Raw genomic sequence first — 20,813 nt, 5'->3', positions numbered from 1 at the left:
AATTTAGAGTTTACCTTGTCATTTTTTGGGGTTTTTTTTGCCCTCTTCATGTCCGGTCCTTAAAACAATCAGCTTGATGTTTCTTATTAATTCCCATGTATCACCCAGTGTCTCTGTATTAAATCAAGATAAGGTTTGCTTAAAACATACACAAAACAATGCAGTTCTCTACTGCTGCAGACTTTTTATGCAGTCTTGGGCTAGACTCACGAAGAAATCATAGGGTCACAGAATCATAGAATGGTTTGGGTTAGAAGGGACCTCAAGGACCATCAGGTTCCAATTGCCCCCTGCCACAGGCAAGGTTGCTAACCGCTATATCAAGTACCAATTCAGATTGACCAGGGCTGCCTCCAGACTGGCCTTGAACACCTCCATAGATAGGGCATCCACAGTCTCTCTGGGCAGCCTGTGTAAGCACCACCCACTCTGGAAAAAAAAATTTCCCCATGACATCTAATCCCTTCTTTAGTTTAAAACCATTCTCCCTTGTTCAATCACTATCTACCCATGCAAAAAGTTGATTTCCTTCCCGTTTATAATCTCCCTTTTAAATATTGGAAAGCTATAATAAGGCCTCCCTACAGACTTCTTGAACAAGCCCAGCTCCCTCAGCCTGTCTTCATAGGAGAGGTATTCCAGCCCTCTGATTATCTTCATGGCCTTCCACTGGAACCTCTCCAAAAGATCCACATCTTTTCCTGTGTTGGGGTCCCCAAACCTGGATGCAATTCACCAGATGGCACCTCACAAATGCAGAATGGAGAGGGACTCTCACCATGTCCATCATCTCAGGCTGTATTTCATGTATATGTAAACCAAGTTTCCTGTGAAGAAAAGCATTTGTCAATCTGATTCTCTGACTGATACTTCGGTTGCTGGTACTTTGTAGAGATATCATAGGAAAAAAGACTGGAGACCTATCCAGCTTGCCACAGAAAATCATCAAGTGGTTTGCTGAGATAAAATAACTGACTATAGCTTACTAAGTAAATTGTAGCGGTGTTAAATACCTAAAATGACCCTAAAGTTTAATCAGGCTTCAGTCTTAGCACACACAGAAGGTGTGCACCAGCCTTATAGCTGTTCTGTGCATCCATGCTCTCTGTGAGAGATTAAAGCAGGGAGCCACGCATAAGTACCACTTCTCTGTTATCTCTACCTTTACTTTGTTTTGATTTGTAGCAGCAGCAGTTCCTCCTGATTCTCTCTTTCCTTATTTTTGCTATGCTAGGAAAGTCAGAGAACTATAAGAATGTTTGCCCAGGCACAGTTGGGATCAGAAGCTTAGTTTTCCCATATCATGGTTGAATGGTCTGTTACAAAGGCTGTTGTGTAAAAGAGATTCTTCCATTTCTGAGTCTTTCCAATAGAAAAGAGTGATCTTTTTTTCAGTCCTGGAAACAATTTAGGCATTAAGTAAAGAGAATAGCTTAGGTACTGCACACAAGCAGATGTGTCTAGCTTGTGAACGCCAAGCAGAAATGGCCATCTCAAGGGTGAGAGCCCTTTACTGACCTTACTGGTAACTTCCTTTTTTATTTACTGGCACACGAGTGTTATTTATTTTTTTTCTAGAAATTAATTTGTCTCTCAGACACAGTAGATGGAAACGTGAAGCATCTAAAACAAGCTTCCAGATTTCACTCCAGAAGCTCAAATCCTAACGTTTGGCATTGAAAAGCTAAGAATAATTACACTTGTCTTCCTCTCTGTGTAAATGTCTTGTTCTTTGGGTCATGTTCTTTTTACACACACTTGTTTAATATCTACCAAACTTGTTTTCATGTTGTTCTATGCTTCAACTTGTTAGAGCTACAGATAGTCTTTCATATTTGCTTCAAAGATCACGCATGTTTTTATAGCTGCCTACAGATTTTGACTTTGTAGCTCTAGCACTAGAGATTTCCATTTTCAGCTGTGAAAAATACGTTGCTTACTCTCTTAAGATCAACTAAAATGACTACTAGTGAAACAGCAAGACCTTTTCTTTGACTCCAGTATAGCAGGATATATATTACCTATATATACTATATATACCTATAGGTACATGTATATATATATATATATATATATAGGTATATATATATTGTAGTATATACAATATACTACATTATAGGATATATAGTATATATATACCTAAAGGTATAGGTATATATATATATACATATAGGTATATATATAATGTAGTATATATACACCTATATATACTATAGTATAGCTGTGGACTGGGAGACAGATCGAATTCTGTGTACAAATGTGGAACAAAAAGGCAGTCATTACCTTGATACAACTGCAGTATTGGCACCACCTAAACACAGCACGCAGATTAATATAGTAAGAGAGCTTTAGTAAGAAGATCTACCCCGTCAGTGTGCTCTGACTTAATACAGTTGCCGAGTCCTAAAGCATGGATAAAAACATAGGTAGCTGAGAATCAGTCTAGGAAAAACCATAGATTGAGGAAACAGATTTAGGCTTTCTGCACAAGTGGCTACTTAGTAAGGAGTGCTGCTGTCTCACTGTGCATATGCCAACTCCTACAATGAGACCTACAGAAGCCAGCACTCTCAGAAGTGGTAGGAAGAAAGTACTCACATCTATTAGTACATTACAGAAGTGATGCTGTCTAATAAAAATCTCATGGAAGGTGAGCTTGAAATCCCTAGCAGAGTGACAGGTGAAAGCACACAGGAAGACACTAAGGCAGCATCAGAAATATACTATCTAGGTGCTGGTGTTCTTACTTGGAGGGAACAGAACTTATCATAACTCACTACATGGAAAAAATCACTCACCAATTAGTAGCTAACTTGCCAGTACATCAAACATATGAGATTCCAAACCAGATGTCTAAAGATGGCAAACATACCACCATGTTGGCAATCACACTGTATTCCAGAGGGAATCTTAATGGCCTTAACAGGCATGAGCTCTCTGTTTACATGTAGGATGTTAACCATTACAATGACTTGAAATGTCTGGCTCTGGGAATTATAGTGCAATAGGATGTATAGATTGGATTTCTTCTGAAGAGGTAGGAATCTCAGTTTGTTGTGAATGATATCACTGAAACTGCTGAAACTGCTTTGGGACTGAAAGGATTTCATATCACAAAACAGGCCATTTAAACCACTTGCATCATCTTGCTTTTGAACTGAGATGGAAAATAAAAATGAAGAGAAATCTACCCTACTTAAACACATACATGCTTTTGTGAAAGTTGGCAGAAAATAACACCTTTAACCTTGAGCTTGGCATTGATATCACCTGTATGGACTAGGATAAAGTAGCTGAAGAAAAAAAAAAAGTGAGAGAGGATCATTTTTCAGAGGAAATTCTAAAAAGCAAACAACTGCTTTTCTAAAACAAATGAAAAAACAACAAGCAAATAATCAACCAAACCAAACCCAGACATTCTGAAGAGTTCTATTAACTGGGGGAAATGAGCAGAGCAAGAAGGGATTTACCTGAGATCTACGCAATCTGCAGTAACAGGAGATAAGTCACATTAATGCTGAAAGGAAAAAAACAACTCTATAGACTAGAAATGCATAGAATGAAAATTATATATATATATATACATATATATATATAAAGAAGAATAGATTGTTAAAGCCTTTTTGTTGTGCGTTTTATATTAATTGTCATTATGTAAGAGTACTTATTACAGCATCACCTGTTTCAGAAGTTTAAAAAAGAAAAAGAAAAAACAACCACTTCCGTTGTGCTTCATGCACGCAACAAGGCCAGCACCAGAGCAGCCACTTTAAACATGAAGCTAGATGCTCAGCTATTAACTCCTTGGTTACTTATTCACACAAGATCAGGGCTCTGCTTGGAGATGATTCTGGTGACTAACACATATTTCCTATTCCTGGAACTTAGCTTAAATAGAAAAGACAGAATAGCAGAAAAGGTGATAGTGTCTCTATACGCCAAAGGAGGAGCTGGTACCTATACAAGAGGAGCACAGTAAGAGTTACTAAATCCTGGAACTAGAAGTGAAAGATGTTTCTTTTCGTTTTGTTTGTTACGCAGAACAGCAGCGAATCACGCTGCCGCCACCCCTTAGCTGTTCAGGGTCACACGCATTTCATCCCACGTTCCAGAACATTCCCCCCGCTGTAGAGCTTCACCACAGGGACATTTATGGCAGCGGGTTGGGGCAGTGCGACCAGCCCAATTCAGGCAGTGTGAGTAGGAGGTGAGCAGCTGCTCCCCACCCTGCAGCGGGCTCTCAGAGGGCCAGCAGCGGGCTCACGGGGGCGGAGCAAGGCGGCTGAGCACAGCGGCGTTCCCTTTTTAGGGCTTTTTTTTTTTTTTTTTTTTTTTTTTTTTTTTTTTTTTTTTTTTTTTTTTTTTGCCGGCTCAGCTCCTCCTACCCGGCAGCGATCCCCGGGGCAGAGGTGGAGCCGGCTGGGGCCGGCAGCGGCCGGGTTGGGTTGTAGGGGGTCGCGATGTCCCTTGCGGAGCGACAGCGAATGGAGGAAGAGGAGGGGGAAGGAGTCGGCAGCGGGGAGGAAGTGGTTCAGATCCGGTTGGGGGACAAGTGCTACCCGGTGTGCAAGAGGAAGCTGATCGAACAGAGCGACTATTTCCGAGCCCTGTACCGTTCGGGCATGCGGGAGGCAGGGCAGGGCCAGGAAGAGCAGCTGTTGCGCGGAGGGCTGAGCGCGCTGGGACTCGAGCTGGTGCTGGACTTCATCAACACTTCCTGCCTGGCCTGGCTGGAGCAGGAGGGCGAGGAGGAGCCCCCTCTGCTAGAGGAGCTGGTGGAGGCTGCCTCCTACTTGCAGGTCACTCCCCTGCTGCGCTTGCTGCTCTCCCAGGTGCGACTGGGCAACTGTCTGGAGCTACACCACTTGGCCCAGGTCTATGGCCTGCAGGACCTGCACGATGCCTGTTTGGACTTTATGGCTTCCCATTACCATCAGGTGCTGCGCAGGCCCGATACCCACCTCCATCTGCCTCACGCTCTCCAACAGCACCTGAAGGAGAGGCGGATGAGAGGCACTGCCACTCTGGTGGCCATTGGGGACTTCATGGGTACCTCATCCCTGGGCCTGTCCCCAGCCTGTCACCCACAGCCAGAGGCCCCGTGGTCCATGCTGAGGTACAACGAGGAAGCAGAGCAGTGGCTACCCCTGGCCAACAACCTACCTCCAGATCTGGTGAACGTGCGAGGCTACGGGTCGGCCATGCTGGACAACTATCTCTTCATCATTGGGGGGTACCGGATCACCACCAGTCAGGAAATCTCAGCTGCCCATTGTTACAACCCTTGCCTAAATGAGTGGAGTCAGCTGGCTTCAATGAACCAGAAGAGGTAACCTCTGCACCCTGGTGTGCACATGCGTCCCTGTCTGTTTTCAAAACAGAGACTGCTGAGTCACCTGGAGTTGGACAGATGCAACCTTACAAGTAGTGATTCAGAGCTGTCTCTTGCACCGTGTGATGGGAAGGACTGAAGGGTTTGGCAGTAGCATGGCAGTCTAAAGGCTTTGGCTTTGCTGGCAGCAGCCCCCCAGCTGTGGCACAGCTTGGCAGCCTCTCTACTTCTTGGTGACCCTAGAATCTGGCACAGGGAGCTGCTGTAGGAAGAGTGAGGAGAATGGGACTGTGAGCAAATGCAGGTGATTGAAGCCACAGCTGTGGGGAAATGGGAATTAGGCATCAGCTGAGGACTCAGATGTGGCCATCTGCCATATGTGGTCACTTTCACCTCTGTGTAAAGTAATGGTGGATTCCCATTTTTCCTTTAAATCATAGTGTTCTAGGAGCTCCGGTCTCTCTAAACAGCCATCAGTACTGGTAGTTGAAATTCTATTTAAAATAACAAAACAACACAAAAGAAAAATCTATTGGTTTTTTGTAAATTTTAGCTTCAGTACGCTACGTGGTAAGAAGTTTTACTACTCATAATAGAGGTGTTCAGTCCATCAGAGCTAGGGATTGCTGAAAAAGATTGCTGTTAGTTTGTGCTTTTATAAAAATCCCAGTGTTTTGTAGGTCTGCATTGTTGTGAAGTGTTTACCAGAAAAAAATGGCAGGAAGATAGTCAGAAATTTCTCAATTTATGAGACTATTTGGACCTAGTAAACATTCAGCATCTTGATTTATTTATTTATTTTTCTTTTAATGTTTCTGATGAAGTTGCTATTCAGAAACTTGTTTAGGGAGCTAGTGTTGATGAAGACCCAAGAAGAGTCCTTCTCCCCAGGAAAGGCTGTGGCTGCTCGGCCTTAGTCGTGTTGAAGAGTCATCAAAATACAGGCTTTTACTTCATTGAAACAAAATATCAAAAATAAATTTTCTAGGTATTTCATTTTAGAAAAAAGTGTTTAATTTTTTTTTTTTCTTCTGTATCAGAATCAGAGCTGAAGTAAGTAGGGAGTCTAGAATTTGCTTAAGAATGAAAATTCTCTTTTCTGTCCAGCAAATTGAAATAGCAGCCAGAGACCCCAACCATTGGCATGAATGCTTTGAATTAGTGTAGTAAATCTGTAATCTCTCTTCCAGTTGAGCTTGCATGCTAAAATGCCTCAAAAACAGAGGTTTGACCTAAAATGACCAATTTTCTACTTCAAGCTTCTTTCACTGCCTGTGTTTATCATTGTGAGAAATTCACTGAAATTTTGCCTACCTGGTCAGTCATTGGAATTGATTGGAAACATAGGGTGTGTCTGGTTTGTTGGAAAGACACTGTACAAATAACTGCTATGAGGTGTTTAGCTTTTAAACACTGTGAACAGCTCTTTCTGTGTGTGTATTTCTTGCAGTCTGTTGGTAATCTCTGGAGGTACCTTTGGGGACTGAGCTGTTTTGGTAGGCCTGGTCTATACAGCATTGCCTACCAAAATTGCAGAAACCACATTAGACTCAGTAGAAAAGAATGACAGATCAAACCAATCAGTGTCTCCTGTAGAAGCCCTGTTTTGATCAAATTATGAATTTTGGTATTGGTTTGCATGGTGTCCATAACAAGGTAGGTGTTACTATGTGAAATAACTCTGCAGCATGGCAAATGAGAGGGGTTTTAAAAATGTATTGTTAAAGGCCCCTTTTTTTTTTTTTTTTTTCACTTTATTACCTGACTGTTCAAATTCTAGATGAGCCTTTTGCTTTCACACTTTCCCATTTTTTCTAGGATATATAGTCATTACATGAAAGAAATAAATGATTGATTTCTCCTTTTATTAATATTTTCATCTGCACTACCTTGCCAACAATCTTTAAGCCCACAACACCTGGCAGGTGTTACTCAGCATGGGATTTCATGTTGGCAATTTATGTCAGAAAAGGAGCATGCAAATAGATTTTTTGAAATAGTCACCAGTCTTACATTTCAGAGTGCCGATTGCAGGCTAAAAGGGGCAAACATATTGCCTTCTAGGCTGGATGGCAGCTAATGAGGATGTAGCTTCATGAATAAAGAGTAGGGGAAATCTTTTCCATGGAAATTCTACTGATCCCATCATAAAACTTGTTAACTTCAACATCTTTGTGGAGTCTCAACCCTGAAGTGTTTTTTTTTTCTTTTTTTTAGCTTTTCTAACCTAACATTTCAACTCTCTGAAACTACCAGATTGACCAGCTGAGCAGCTTGTGGCCAAAATCCAAAAAAGGATGGCTTGTGCTATGGGAGATAAGAAGGGGAAAGGAATTTTTGTACTCAGTGTTTACATTCAACAGGAGCAGCACTGATTCCAATCTGCTGATTAGATGAGATGTAGTTTGCTTGGTATTGCATTTTTAGTTTGTTGTGCTGCAGTAAAAACAAGCAGGGCAGTTGCCTAGTATACTGCTTAGGTAATTGGCTTGTTTGGCTGTCTACCAAGTTAGTTGATGTCAGCTGATACAATTACATATTGTGGGTGTGTCTTTTACATACCTTGAGAAAAAGTTCTACTTCTCACTGAAGTGGGTTTGACTTCAGACAGCATTTTAGCAGTATTTAGATTTGGCCTTTGTGACTGGAACCATGTGTTGGCTTTAAGAGAAGAATGAGAAGAATAAGAGTTATGTATATAGTTATGGACATAACTGTGTTTATTTCATTTGTATCAAGTATTTTGCCCTCAAAGAACTTGTGAATCCTAAAATTTAACTATTTAACTCTTTAACTATTTGCTTTATTATAATGTAGAAACTGAGGATGTTGGGATCCATTATGCATGCGTAGGTGAAATATTCCCAACTTACCTCTAAATAGAAAAAAACTGTCAGATGTATGCTGAATACTCTGGTTTGTGTTATAGCTTTTAGTTCTTTCTAGGCATAGAGATTTTACTACAATCATTTTAAATTCGTTTATAATAGGTAGCTCCCATATATTATTCCTGCAATGCCCATGTAAATTTGAGAAAATATTATGTCCTTTTTTTACGTACAAAAATTAGATAAAATAATTTGCCCAGGTTCATAGGGAGCTGGTGTCTGAGCCAGGAATTTCTCATCATCTGAGGCTAAATCTGATGCCAGCCATAACTAATCCCTAACAGATCATAGTTTCTAGATCTCTAATTTTTTTTTCATTCTAGAGGTGTTGCTGTGCTTGGAATAGTGTCTTCAGAGAACTACATGGACTTCTTTGAGGAAGAAACTTCATGTAAAGGTTGCCTAAGACTACTTGGGGTCTTTGGGGATAGGAAGGTAATAAGGAAATTTGAGGTTCAAGTCATGTATTTCAGTACCTTTCCATACTCTTTTTTTTTTTTTTTTCTTTTCTTTCTTATGCTAGCAGCTTAAATTGACCATGTAGAAATAACACAGGATTTCTACTGCATGTTCCAGTCACAGCTGTGTATTTCATGTTTATTTTCTTTCAGCACTCTCATGGCAGATAAATCTTCTAGTCTTGGAAGACCCTTTTAAGCCTCTGGCTGAGATTATATACGTGCACTTTGAATATGGTTTTTGTGAGCCATCTCTGCCTGAACTGCTGCCACTCTGGGGACTCTTACAGGAATGCAAGAGAGAATGTTCCTAGGGATTGGTAATGGGTTAGGAGACTTCCTCTTTCTTTGTGTGGTTTTTTTTAATCATTTTTTTCCCCTTTAAAATTGCACTTTGCTGGGGGTGAAAATAGTTTTTTCCAAAAATTTTCAGGTAAAAAATATACGTGGTCACATCTATCACAAATATATCATCCGTGCTTCCAAAGCTCAAGTATGGAAGCAGTGTGTTCTGCAGTCATATAAAGGATGTATAAAGAATAGTTCATGCAATAAATGTGAAGTGCTTTGGAAGTAACTTATTTCCATACTTAGCTACCTCCCTGATCAGAAAATCCTCTCAAATTTCTAAGCTAACTTCTTATATACTAAATGAGTAAGGTCACTGTCAGTGAACAAAATAGGACTTGCTCTCTTTAGCCAGTGGTCTCTTATAGACAGGTTTTATGGTTGTTAATGCAATCTTGAGCAACCTACACTTTTCACAGAATGTTTGGAAAGTTATGCATTCCGACTGTTTGGTCCTTGTACATTAGATTCTTTTTCCTTCCTGCATGAAGCACTCTGCACTTCTTTCAATGAATGAAAAAAGTTGTAATTTGAACTGCTGTAGAACCTGCTCTTGACTGTGTTCCTGGGACAACTTTCAAGAGGAAATGAACATCTTTAGAAGACGTAGCCATATCCCAACAAGAAGGGATAATCACTAGAGAGTATTTCATGTTCCTGAGTTTAGGTAACTCACATAAGTGAGTGGAGTTACCTGAATCTGACAAACTTTTAAGCTTGGTTGTTTCCAAGCTGTAGTCCATGGAACACTTGTTATGGAGAGCTTGTTATAGAGAGCTGGCTCCATGTTTGTTGTTGTTGTTTCCAGCTTCTCCACCACATTAAGAGTGTAAAAACACACAAAGTATTTCTTAATATTCTCTCTCCATTAAAACACCTGCTGTTACTGGCAAGGAAAGGTGAATGGGAGTTGTTTTTCATAACGTATTGGGCTGTTGTTCAAACATTCATGTGAAGCGTGCTAATAGGTACTTGTTGCAGCTTTTGAGTAACATATCCCATAAATCTGAGATACTTGCACTGATTGTCATCCATTTTAATGAATGTTGGAAGTGGTTGAATCACTCGAGCAGGAGTTAAAATTATTGGCTTAACAGAGAAGCGAGTGTCAATTAGGAAACCTGAATTCTTATGTATTTGGACACCTGTTTTTCAAGTCTTATCTTCTAGAAGTTATAGCATGTACAAGTGCTACTTTGAAAGTAATGTCTCATATTTTGTTACATTAGTCCACAGCATCTGAGGTGGATGTTAGTGGTATGGCAGTATGGGTTGAACCTTCCTGATGATAGGCCATTAAATTTTGTTGCCGTGTGACAGATGGCAGCAAGGAAACAGTTTGACAAAATGGTGTCTGACATGGAAGTGCCTATGAAACAGAGGTGTGAAACTGAATTCCTCCACACAGGAAAAAAATGGCACCTAGTTGACATCCATTGAGGGTTGCTGAATGTATGGAGACCAAACAATGGATGTTAGCACAGTGAGGTGGTGAGTGGTGTGTTTCAGCAGTGGTGACAGCAACAGTGTGTCACTTCTGTTGGAGTGGATAAAAATCCATGTACGTGCAGCATGCATGCTCCTTTTCATTGCTGGAGAGTGCATAGTTAATGGTGGTGACCATGTTGAAAAAAGGTGTTCAGTAGCTGAGAATTTGCTCTGTCAAATAGTGTTATTGTTCTCTTTGCATCTATTGCAGTTCCACAGAAATAAACAGGAGGCATTACTTTTGCAGCAATTAGCATATTAAATGTTACTAGAAAATTTTACAATAATGAAACACCGTCTCTGTGTGTACGAACTCATTTTGTAAGCCAAAAACCCTGTACCATCTCCATCATGGACACAGAGTTGCAGACTTTCTAACGTTGATTTTAAAGGATGTTTGGAAAATGAAGTTTTACTATGGTTTGGGTTGTTTGTGGTGGTGGTTTATTTGTTCTTTTTTGTCTCTGCTAGTTTACAGACTTTTTTCTCCATCATAAGTCTTACAAGAGATAGATTACTTTAAAAATAATTATGTTTTTGAAATGATTATCCTCATTTCGTGCCCACAATTGATCACCATATTTTTCTGAATTCTTTAATATAGAAGACAATTGTTCTACAGAGGAAATGAACGCTGTCACCTAGTAGTAAATATGTGTTCAAAAAAAAAAAAAAAAAAAAGCAATTAAATCCTTCAAAGAAGCTTTTTAGTTTTCAAAGCTTTCTCAGGATGACAGGAACAGAATGATTCCATCTGGAAACAATTTTTTTTTTTTTTTCCTGAATACATTTAATGAAAAGAAGTTGCAGAACAGTCTGCAGCTAGAGGTTTGTTTTGTCCAGATAAAACCCTGCAAAACTGCTTGGTGGTAAGTTTTTAATCTTGGATTCATGGGGAATGAAATTTACTTTACAGCTCAGCAGGCCAGTGCAGTGATAAAGCACCACAGATTTGCAGATATAATGCAGTTCCCCATTTGTTTTTGTGTTAATCTGTTGCACACCAATGACTTTCATGCACTTAGTTAATCAGGATACTGTGTGGTAAAATCTCGTGGATTTGGCTTGAGATGGGCAGTACAGAAGGAATAACCTTGCTTAGACGATGGCATAGACTTGTGAGCAGGACTGTTTCTGAAGAAAGACTTTATGAGACCATCTTCCACAGCCAGAAGGGACAGATTGAACTTCAGATCCTCCATGCTTGCATTCTGCTATCCACAGACTACTTATTTCTATATTGACTTAGAACTATGAGATGTAAGGCTTCTTGCATTTCAGTAACTGGGCAGTTACCATTCGTTACGGATAAAATATAACAACCTAATTAAGTAGAATAAGAAATAAAAACAGATCATCGTCTATGAAGTGCAGTGTATTTTGTTCAGCTATGAATGGAACATTAATTTACAGATACATCTTCCTTCATTGGAATGGAAAGTGTCTTTAGCAGTCTAAATTAATGCTAAATGAGGTACAGGAGTTTCTCCTTTCTCTATTGCAGGATGCAATTCAGTGTTTACCACATTACATTTCTATTTGTTAAGGTTATTGAAGAGACTGTATAACAGAATGTGTATGCATTCCTACACTTGATAGTCCTGTTTGAAATTTCTGTAATTTTAACTGAAATAATCTTCTTGACTGTGTTTGTATACATAATATATTTGTCTGTGCTAAAGGTACTTCAGTAAAATGTACTTCAGTATTAAAAATGAGTCATCTACCGAACAGATTAGTTAACGAAACATTTACAGCTCAAACTGCCATAGACTGAAATCCAAAATAAAATATTAATTAGTCTCAGCATCAGCATCATTTATATCAAAATGCCACTGTTTGCTGTCCTGAAAAATTAAAGCGTAATTACAGAATTTTGAACATGCACTGGACGCTTCAGATTCTGTAAAATATTAATTGATACAATGTGATGATAAATGTGTTGGAGCCTGATTGGGAAGAAGTTTCTTTCTTCTGTTTTTCTGTACATTTGTTTAACCTATTTCAGTGCTGTGATCTTTGTCTTTCAGGTCAAATTTTAAGCTGTTGGCTGTAAATGGAAAGCTCTATGCCATTGGTGGTCAATCCCTTTCCAATGTGGAGTGCTATAACCCAGAAAATGACTGGTGGAGTTTTGTAGCATCCATGCCAAATCCTCTTGCAGAATTCTCAGCTTGCGAGTGCAAGGGCAAGATTTACGTTATTGGAGGATACACCACACGAGGTAGAAAGCTTTTTTATTATTATTTTCAACTGGTGTCGTGAAACAAAACCGTGAAATGAAATTAAAAAAATTCTGTTGTACTGGCATCAGGTTGTGGGTTTTTTCACAGTCTGTACCTAGGAGCTGTAATTCTGCATGCCAAACATAGATACTTGAAAACCAGATAGCTGTCTGTAATTTCCCATATGACTAACTGGTATTTGAACCTGCAACTCTGCTCTTTGATAAAAAAAGACCAGTCAGTACTGCAGAATGCAGCTTAGTCCTCCTCCTCTTAGATTTTGGTCATATAGTAGAAAGAAAGGTCTCAACAGGTAGACCTTTGTGGAAAAATATGAAAAGCGCAATATAAACAATATAGACTTTTAAATATTTGTTATAGTTCATATAGCATTTTGTTTTTTGTTTTTGTTTTCTTGTGCATATAAAAAAAACTTGGGCTTTGTACTGAGTAAATGAGGGCTACATCACAGAGTTCCATTTCATGTGCCTTGTCTCAAATAGTAGCATCCCATTTTTTCCTCAGAAGTTTACTGCTGTGGAAAGACATGGGAACTTAATGTTTCCAGGAATGTTGGGATTTTTTTTGCCACCCTAGTGAGTCAGGGAATTATTCATTGTTTATAGGCAAAGATCATTTATATGTGGATTTTTGATCAGCATTTTTATATAGCACTGTTAATATGTTTCCTATTTTTTTCTTTATTTAATGTGGATTAAGTGTACAGGAAGATGAGTAATAAGCAATGACCAAAGGTCATTACAGTGCAAGAAAATGCTGTAGCAGCACCTGCAAAGCCATGCTGCTCATGAACTTCATTTATGACAGTTATATTTATGGCTATCTATACCTGTGCTCTTACATAACTTGTTAGTGTGTCACCATCTGCTGTTCCACTTCGGAGTTCGTCTGGAGGTCATTGCGCAGAATAGCTTGTAATACAGAGCGGATTTTATTGAAAAACCAAACTGGAGTCTGCAAGCCTGTTACCACTTGTCACTTGGGTTTGTATTTAAGTTCTGGTCTGTGGAGGTTGAAACTGAATTTACTAGCTAAAAGCTCCAGCGCATTCTTTATTAATTTAGTGAAGCCTTCAATGAGGATGCTGCCCTGGACTACCCTGCAGTAAAATCAGGGAGGTAGTGTAACAGTTTTGCAGGATAGCAGTGTTGCAAACACATCCAATGAGTTGTAGCTGAAGCAGAGATAGGACTTCAGCTTCTCTCTCTACTTTCATTTGGTACTGTTGCATGGATTTCCTGGTCTCTAAATGAGTTTGACCTAGTGCATTTCTCTCTTTATGAGGTACTGAAAATGAGCCCTTAGGTTATCCATGCCTCTTGATGGAATATAGCTGGCTTTATGAATGTTATTCCCTAAAACCTTGATTTGTGGATTGAAATGCAAAGTTCAGCTTGGATGATAAATCACCACTTGACAGCTATTAATGAAGCATACAATTATTATGATAATTTGATTTATCTGTGATCACCAAGTAGAGTGTTGTTCAATTTACCTTTTCATTAAAAATATCTTGCATGTCAATCAGAGGCAAAATCACAATTATTAGGTAATAGCTAGGATTTATGCTGCTAAAGTGTACTTTACCAGATCATTTGCATCATTCAATAGGACAGCAGCAGCTGAATTTTTCCTGCTATGGTAGAATAAAATGTCCTAGCTTTATCACTAGGGACAAAGACTCACAGTTCTCAGTAATCTGTTTCTTCCCTGTCACTTACCCTTTTGCACTGTCCATAATAATAGCTAATACAGTTCACGAACAGAAAGAATACTCCTCCATAAGTGCCATTTATTTATTTGTAAATCTCTCTCCTCTGTTTCAGACAGGAATATGAACATCTTGCAATACTGTCCTACTTCTGATTCTTGGACCAACTTTGAACTCTGTGATGTCCATGTTCGGAAACAACAGATGGTCTCTGTTGAAGAAACAATCTATCTAGTAGGAGGTTGTATTCATGAACTTGCACCAAACCAAAAGTCCAGCCAAAGTGAAGATGTGTTAACTGTGCAGTCTTATAACACTGCTACCAAAGAATGGCTCTACCTCAAAGAGAACGCATCAAAGTCGGGTCTTAACTTGACTTGCACTCTACACAACGATGGAGTTTATATATTGAGTAGGGATATTACTTTATCTACGAGCTTGGAGCACCGTGTTTTTCTGAAGTACAATATATTTACAGACAGTTGGGAGTCACTGAGACGCTTTCCAGCCTTTGGACAGAACATACTGATCTGTTCTATGTATTTGCCTGATGTGTGAGATGTGTAATGGCATCAGGTTTTTCTTTGCAGCTCATTAATCATTCTCAGAAGACATATTACTCCCTCTGTGTAATTCCAGTTTCAGAATGTAATACCTATGTGATTGCATAACATAGGTATAAAATACAGATTCTTCTCTTAAAAGGTTTCAAAATCCATTATTAAGAGCAATAGCTCTAGAAATGGTTCTAAGGTTTCAGTTTAATTTTCTTTTATTTTGTATTTAAATTTCACCAAATATTGTTTACAACTTAAACATAAATTTTTATGTTGGTAACTAATGAAGGATATAGTTCCAAAGGCAAAACTGGTTATTCTCATTTTATTCTCCATCATTATAGACAACGCGGAAGAGAGAGTACACATGGTGAAAGTGAATATCATTAAATAAAATAAATGCTATGTAAAATACTGTATATAAGAGAAATCAAAAAAGGAATTTTTTTTTAAATACAATTTTTATACAAACTGTGTTCTATTGAACGCACAATGTTAAAAATTGCTTACACTCTCATGTTATTCTCTCTTCTACAGTAACAAGTGAGAGTTTCAAGGGTTCCAGCAAGTAGATATCACCAAGAAACATCCCCTGAGTTTTTTTTCATAAAATGATTCACGAGGGACTGGGAAGAATTACCTGGAGACTGAAGTTTCTGTCTGGATTTTAGACACTGCTTTAATGGCAGTTAGCAGAATTTATGGTTGCCATTATGACAAAGGTAAAAAGTCTGCAAATTCAAATGAAGGAGTTTGCTCATCTTCCAGAAGATATTCAGTTTTCGTTATCCTGTTTTCTGCAGTGCTGAATATTAAAAATCAAATTATAGAAACAAAGAAACAGGTGTTAGCAGCAAGCTGCATTGTAGGAAGATATACATGAATACACACTGCAGTGAATCTGCACCAGGCACTTACTGCTTGATAACAGTCACCTAGGGCAAAAGAGGAGACTGAATCACTTGATGGGCAGGGTTCATTTTGTAAACAACTTCCTTATGACACCAGCTCTAACAGGTGTATGTGGATGTTGACTTTCTTGTTTTACCAGTAGCCTGATAGATATAACCAGTTCGCTACCTGAAGTTTGTTAGTTTCTCCAAAGAACATAAGGGGATAGTTACCATAGATTCTCATTTGTGTTTCCTAGATTCTACGTATTGCTTGAGACTCTCTTCTTTTTGGAGCTGACAGGTTCCTTCCTCCTGAAGGCCTTGGTTGTTATCATGGGAAGGTTTCACAACTGCAGCCTTTGGGAAAGAGAGAACCGGATTAGGCATATTTTGAACAGATTGCACTGATGTTGATTTTGTGCCAGCTCTTTCTCGAAATGATGATATGTTATTCACTTGAATGTGTTCCTATCAAGGGGAGATTTTTTTTTTTCCCCTTTTGAAATTCAGGAATCTGCATTGACTTTTGCAAATGGATGCCTGTTGTGCAGAGAAGGGAAAGACTGCAATGGTTCCCTCAAGGTTCTTTTAACTCCCATCTTTTCCATGGTCTTGAAATAAATTGAAGCTAAAAGAACTATCAGGCAATTATCTCTCACACATTTTGTGCTTAGGTGCATAACTTTGATGCTTCTGATCATGTATAGCAACCCAAATAGAAAATTCCAGGAAACTCTGTTTGTCTAGTGTGGACACTAACCAAGGTACTTTGAATATCCAGAATTAACCTTCTGGGTGGTATTTTTGCAGTCTGGCAGAGCATGTTATGCTTAAGCCCCAAATAGTGTCTGCCATTCATCTGTATGCATGAATTTCACGAGTTTTAGCCTTTGTCTATTTTTTAGTTTTCATTCCTTTGAAAACTTCATGCACTGAGCGGCTGCTGTGTTATGACAGTTGCATCAGACCAAACAATGGCTTTTCTACAATGAAGAAATAGGGTGACTTTCCTAAAATTCTTAAGTGATTTGTTTTTAACTTTTATAAGTGTTTTACAATAAATATAAGCACTGTTCTATTGTCTGGTTATAAATTATTTCATCCACATTATTTTATTTCCTCCCTTTTCATTTCTGTGTATGCTACCCTACTATAATCCATTATTAAATAATCCATTATTAAATTCAGATTAATAATAGTGGAGGAAATCATATTTGAGTTGTGGCATTCTCTCACCTGGCAAATTACCTGTGAAGAACTCCCATTTCCAGATTTTCAGTTTAGTATGTCTAATCCTTTCAAACTCATCCATTTTGTAGAGCAGGCATTATTACAAAAGCTGTGATATGGTGCTTTTAACGTGGTCTTTTTCATGAGAGGCCATCTGAAATCAGAATTATATATTTGTTGGTTTCAGCTTCTGATAATTAGGTGACCGTGCAGAAATGTGGAGAACCTGCTCAAATGTAGAAAAGGAAAATACAGTTTTCTAAACTGCATTTAGAAAAGTAAATGCAATCAGACAGTGCAGTCAATCTGTGGAGCAAATTTATCAATAATGGCAATTAACTGTGCTACAGTAGCAAATCAAAACTGGTGTTGAATTGAGTAGTATGAAACTAATTAAGCTAAATGGACTGTATAACTATATGCTGAAATAAATATGGTTTTTAAGCAAAAATAACTACAGAAAAATATGCAAGGGATATTCCTTGTAAATCAGAGAAAAAATCCTACCTGTAACGGCTGTCCTTTGCCCTTTTTATTTTCTTTCCAACATTGTAATGTTCCACATAAGACGTTACTGAACAGTTTCTGCCCTTCTGGGCAAGGAAAAATGGTTTAGAGTTACTAGCAGTGAGTAGTTTAATAGCTGCTTTTTAGCCATTGGAAATGTTCCGTGATTTTGTGTGCTGTGTTTGCTTTCTTGGTGGGGAGAAAAAATCCTATTTTGTGGACAGGAAAGCTTCTGAAAAACAACAGTTGAAGTGTAGGTAAGTTGCTCTACACTTATCTGCTGGTAAGATGCACTTGATCTTACCAGCTACAAAATTCTTCAGTGTTATCCTGATATCCACATTCTAACTTACCACGTGGCCTTGGAGAGATTGTTCCACCTGCTTGTGTCTTCATTCCCTAAGACAACATATGAGTAGGAATGCTGATCATGTAGGGCCACATGGTTTTTGTGGTGTGGCAGTGTTTGTAAGATCTCTTGAAGGTGTGAAGAAGAACAAATATCCTGCTTGTAGTAACTATTTACTTGGTTGTTAAAATTGTTTGATAGAAAGTGGCAGGACAAGACAGCTAGTAACCTCATTTTGGTCTCTGCTAACTATCTTCATTTTGAGCTGATGGCTACTTCCTATCTGTTTCTTCTGTTTCTGTCACCTACTAGCTTACAGTTTGCCTAAGTTTCTTAGAGTTGGTGTTCTCAAGACTGTATCCAAATTTAGAACTGCTGCTTTCCTGCCGTGGCTTGGTTATCCAGTACTTGCATATTCACTTTTCATCTTCATGGACTGAGTCTGCTTGATACTAGCCAGTAACAGCTGACTATAGTAAAGGATGATCCCAAGTTGAAAGAAAGAATAACAGGAAGAACAACAGCCTCTGAGTCCTGAGGGAAAGGTAAATGGAAAACTCTGGGAACTTTGGTCTGTTCCCATAAAATAGAGAAGTGTTTAGAAAGGTTGCTCACATCAAGCATAAGAGAGAGCATAATAGTTTCTTCCTTTCCAGGAATGGTTTGTGGTTTTCAATGTGAAATAAGAGTTATGTGGAGCTTAAGTTTAATCTCCCTGGCCAATGTCCATAGATTTCTCTTTCTGCCCTGTCAGCTGAACTTTCTTTGCCTGAATATTTTTTCCATTATTTGAGTGTTTTGTCCTACATCAGAGTCCAGACTGTTTGGATGAAATCATGTGATAACACTTTGTTGGCCTTTTCTTTTTGTTAGTCTCATTTTCACTGGTCTGTGTCTATCAGCCACTGAGATGAAAAAGTGATTTGTTATTCAAGTTTTGTTTTTTTTTTTTCATTTATTCAATTATTGGCTCTCAAAATTTAAGTCTACTAAGCTACTTTTTTTTTTTTTTTTTTTTTTTTCCATTTAATCATCATTTTAGTGTGAAATGCTACAGATTCAGAATGTGTGGAAGTTGACCCATATCAGTAATGTGAGAGTGAAAGTCACAGAGTGCAGTGATGACAGTGTACAACATGCTTGAAGACCTACAAGAGCAGAGATTTATCATCACAGTCACCCCTATAAGATAAGGTACATACTGTAAACGATGTTAAACCAGTGACAATCCCTGGGATACTTGTCAATGTTACCAGTGAACTTAAAAGGAGTCACCAAAAGTCCTTTAAGGGTGGGAACTGTCAGCATCCATAGTATGCTATATTGATTTTGCATTTACGATAATGACCAAAGGGTGGCTCCCTATACCTACTTATGAACATGAATAAAAGATGAGATAAAGAACTTTTAAACATTTTTCTCTACAGTACTAACACATTCTCAGAGTATGTTCTCTCTCTAATCAACTTAGAGTCTGTTTTAGTGTAATAATGTCTTTTTTTCACCAAAGGAAGGATGGAGTCTGGATTTTGTGAACTACTTGGGTAATGCATCCACATTTTTAACTTGCTATCCCAATTATGCATTCTTTATGATTTTTTTTTTCTGAAGCTAATTGCTATTATCAATAACATGTATAATGTCCTAAGTATGTCAGTATTTTCTACTGTAAGTAAGTTTCAGTTCCTTTATTTTAATTAGAAGGCTTTCATTACTGAAATACAGACTGTTAATCTTTTTATAAAAAGAAAATGAATCACTGCAATTACTGTCTCTTTCTAGTGGAAGGCAGATTAGACAACATCCAGTTTTAGAGTATCCAATTATCTTCTGTACATTTTCAAGTAATACAAGCTTTGATAGGTAAGAAAGGTGCTCAGCTCTTGAGCATTCTCTGTTTGATGGAAACTTGTACCATTTAACAATAAACGCAAACTCTCTGAATCCTTAATCTCTCACTCCCTCACTTCATATTCTGTTTGGAATTTGTGATTATTTGATTTATTGTTCGTTTTCCACTGTCTGATATTTTCCAGATGTTTCTAAGGGTATGCCTTTATGATAAGAAGACCTTTATAAATAATTTTCCAAAATTAAGTAGTTTACTCTGCTCCACCAGTATTTGCCTATGAAGATTTTGCCCAGCCATTGTAGCTGAAGAAATACTTTACCAGGGCAAACCTTAAATTCATTGCTTCTACTGTACTGGAATACTCAATTTTGAATTAAGAGATACACAAATCACAAATCACTGCTGACATAGGATTTCTTCTGAAACTGTCAACTTTCTGTATGTTGTAAGCTTCTGTCTGTTTCTGAATTATTTCTAGCCCTTCTTGTTCAAGATTGCTGTAAATATGAAGAGTTCCTCTGCATCTTACTCATAAATACTATGTAGCTTTTAGTATAACCTAATATCCTCCTTCCAGGAATCTTCCTAACTTCAAGTTCTCACATCTTCAAAATTACCTAACCTATAAACTTTCCGGTTAGCTTTTATTTGTCATGATTTGAAACACAATTATTTAGAATTCTGAATATGTTATTGTACTTAGTGAATGGTCTTGGTACACGGGATTTATGCAGAGTAAAGATAGTAGACCCTTATCTGTTGTTCTACAAGAAGACTTCAGCCACCATAGCTTGAAATGTAAAAAAGTGATGTTACTTATTCTCCTTTGGAACTTGGTCTAATTTCATTATTTACACTATTTACTGAGATCAGAAAATCTATTAGCAGTCAGCCATTTGGAAGTGATATCAAAGGGACTCTGTTTTCATCTTTGGGAATTTTTACTGTAGTTTT

The 20,813-nt window shown here is 38.3% G+C and overlaps 1 protein-coding gene across 1 annotated transcript; it reads left to right on the top strand.

Moving 5' to 3' along the window:
• Window positions 1-4,460: 4,460 nt before the first annotated feature.
• KLHL42 (kelch like family member 42) lies at window positions 4,461-15,029 on the top strand (the record flags this gene model as incomplete). Its single annotated transcript, XM_079549081.1, has 3 exons — window positions 4,461-5,329; window positions 12,545-12,738; window positions 14,587-15,029. The coding sequence occupies 3 exons, from the start codon at window positions 4,461-4,463 to the stop codon at window positions 15,027-15,029; spliced, it is 1,506 nt and encodes a 501-aa protein (XP_079405207.1).
• Between the last annotated feature and the right edge of the window lie 5,784 nt (window positions 15,030-20,813).

Source organism: Tetrao urogallus (genome assembly GCF_951394365.1).
Source record: "Tetrao urogallus genome assembly, chromosome: 1".
Lineage (NCBI taxonomy): Eukaryota > Metazoa > Chordata > Aves > Galliformes > Phasianidae > Tetrao > Tetrao urogallus.
The sequence above is the reverse complement of the archived record's forward strand: the minus strand, read 5'-3'. Positions and strand labels throughout refer to the sequence as shown.